The 1,072-nt window shown below is 36.5% G+C and overlaps 1 protein-coding gene across 1 annotated transcript in view; it reads left to right on the top strand.

Annotated features, from left to right (window-relative positions):
* LOC107579508 (beta-galactosidase-like) overlaps positions 1–761 on the top strand; it is a gene marked incomplete at its 3' end in the record, with an annotated part of 3,804 nt that extends 3,043 nt beyond the window's left edge. Inside the window, exons 4-7 of the mRNA XM_016265338.1 lie at positions 96–154; positions 254–375; positions 506–546; positions 643–761. Of these exons, the coding sequence (XP_016120824.1) occupies positions 96–154; positions 254–375; positions 506–546; positions 643–761 (341 nt within the window). The remainder of the gene's footprint in view (positions 1–95; positions 155–253; positions 376–505; positions 547–642) is intronic.
* Between the last annotated feature and the right edge of the window lie 311 nt (positions 762–1,072).

Consider the following 1,072-nt stretch of genomic DNA (forward strand, 5'->3'; position numbering starts at 1 on the left):
AATTTGTAGCTTTAAAAAATATAGTAAATACTCAAACTTGCATCTGAAAAGTCACACAAAGTCCAAGTGACACTGCAACTTCTTTTCCCCTTCAGACACCAATATCACTGCAGCCTTCATCCGACAAAGAAGGTTTGAGCCTAAAGGCCCATTGGTAAGTAAGATGTTTGAGAGAGCATTCATGTATTGATTGTTTGTGTCTCTATTTCTCAAGCTGTAGAATTTGGCAGTAATTGATGTGTCATGATTTCAGGTGAATTCTGAGTTCTATACAGGCTGGTTGGATCACTGGGGTGACAAACATGCATCTGTGGACACTGTCAAAGTGAGCAAAATGCTTGGAGAGATGTTGTCCATGGGTGCCAGTGTGAACATGTAAGTAATGCTTTCTATAGGATAATGAGTATAAAGCCATTTGATTCATTAGATTATTTAAACAAAAAAACCTAGTTAACATTAAAACTTTGCTGCACTTCTGATGCAAAGGGCTTTCTTCAAATCACAGGTACATGTTTGAGGGAGGAACAAACTTTGGCTACTGGAATGGTAAATCTGCTATTTCGGTATACCCGTTCCCATATCACTGACAATATCTGTTAATGCAGTCATCTTAATGTGTAAATGTAATGTTATCACTCATAGGAGCGGATCATGATACCAGGTTTCGGTCTGTGGTGACCAGTTATGATTACAATGCACCTTTATCAGAGGCAGGAGACCCCACTGACAAACTGCTTGCCATCAGAGATGTCATTAAGAATGTAAGAGCATACATACAGTAACTCTGAATGTACATGTATACATTTATGACAATATCCAGTTTACAGGGAAGTATTAGTTGGTAAGGCTGGAGGGTATGACTGTATATATTAACGTTTAGAAGTTTGGGGTCAATACATATTTTTTTAAATGTTTTTGAAAGACATCTTATTTGCTCACCAAGAATGCATTTATTTGATCAAAATTTCACTAAAAACAGTATTGTTGTGAAATATTATTTCCACTGATTTCCATTTTAATGTATTTTATGCAAAGCTGAATTTTCAGCATCATAACTCCAGTCTTCAGTGTC

Source organism: Sinocyclocheilus grahami, unplaced genomic scaffold (genome assembly GCF_001515645.1).
Source record: "Sinocyclocheilus grahami isolate Dianchi unplaced genomic scaffold, SAMN03320097.WGS_v1.1 scaffold17851.1, whole genome shotgun sequence".
Lineage (NCBI taxonomy): Eukaryota > Metazoa > Chordata > Actinopteri > Cypriniformes > Cyprinidae > Sinocyclocheilus > Sinocyclocheilus grahami.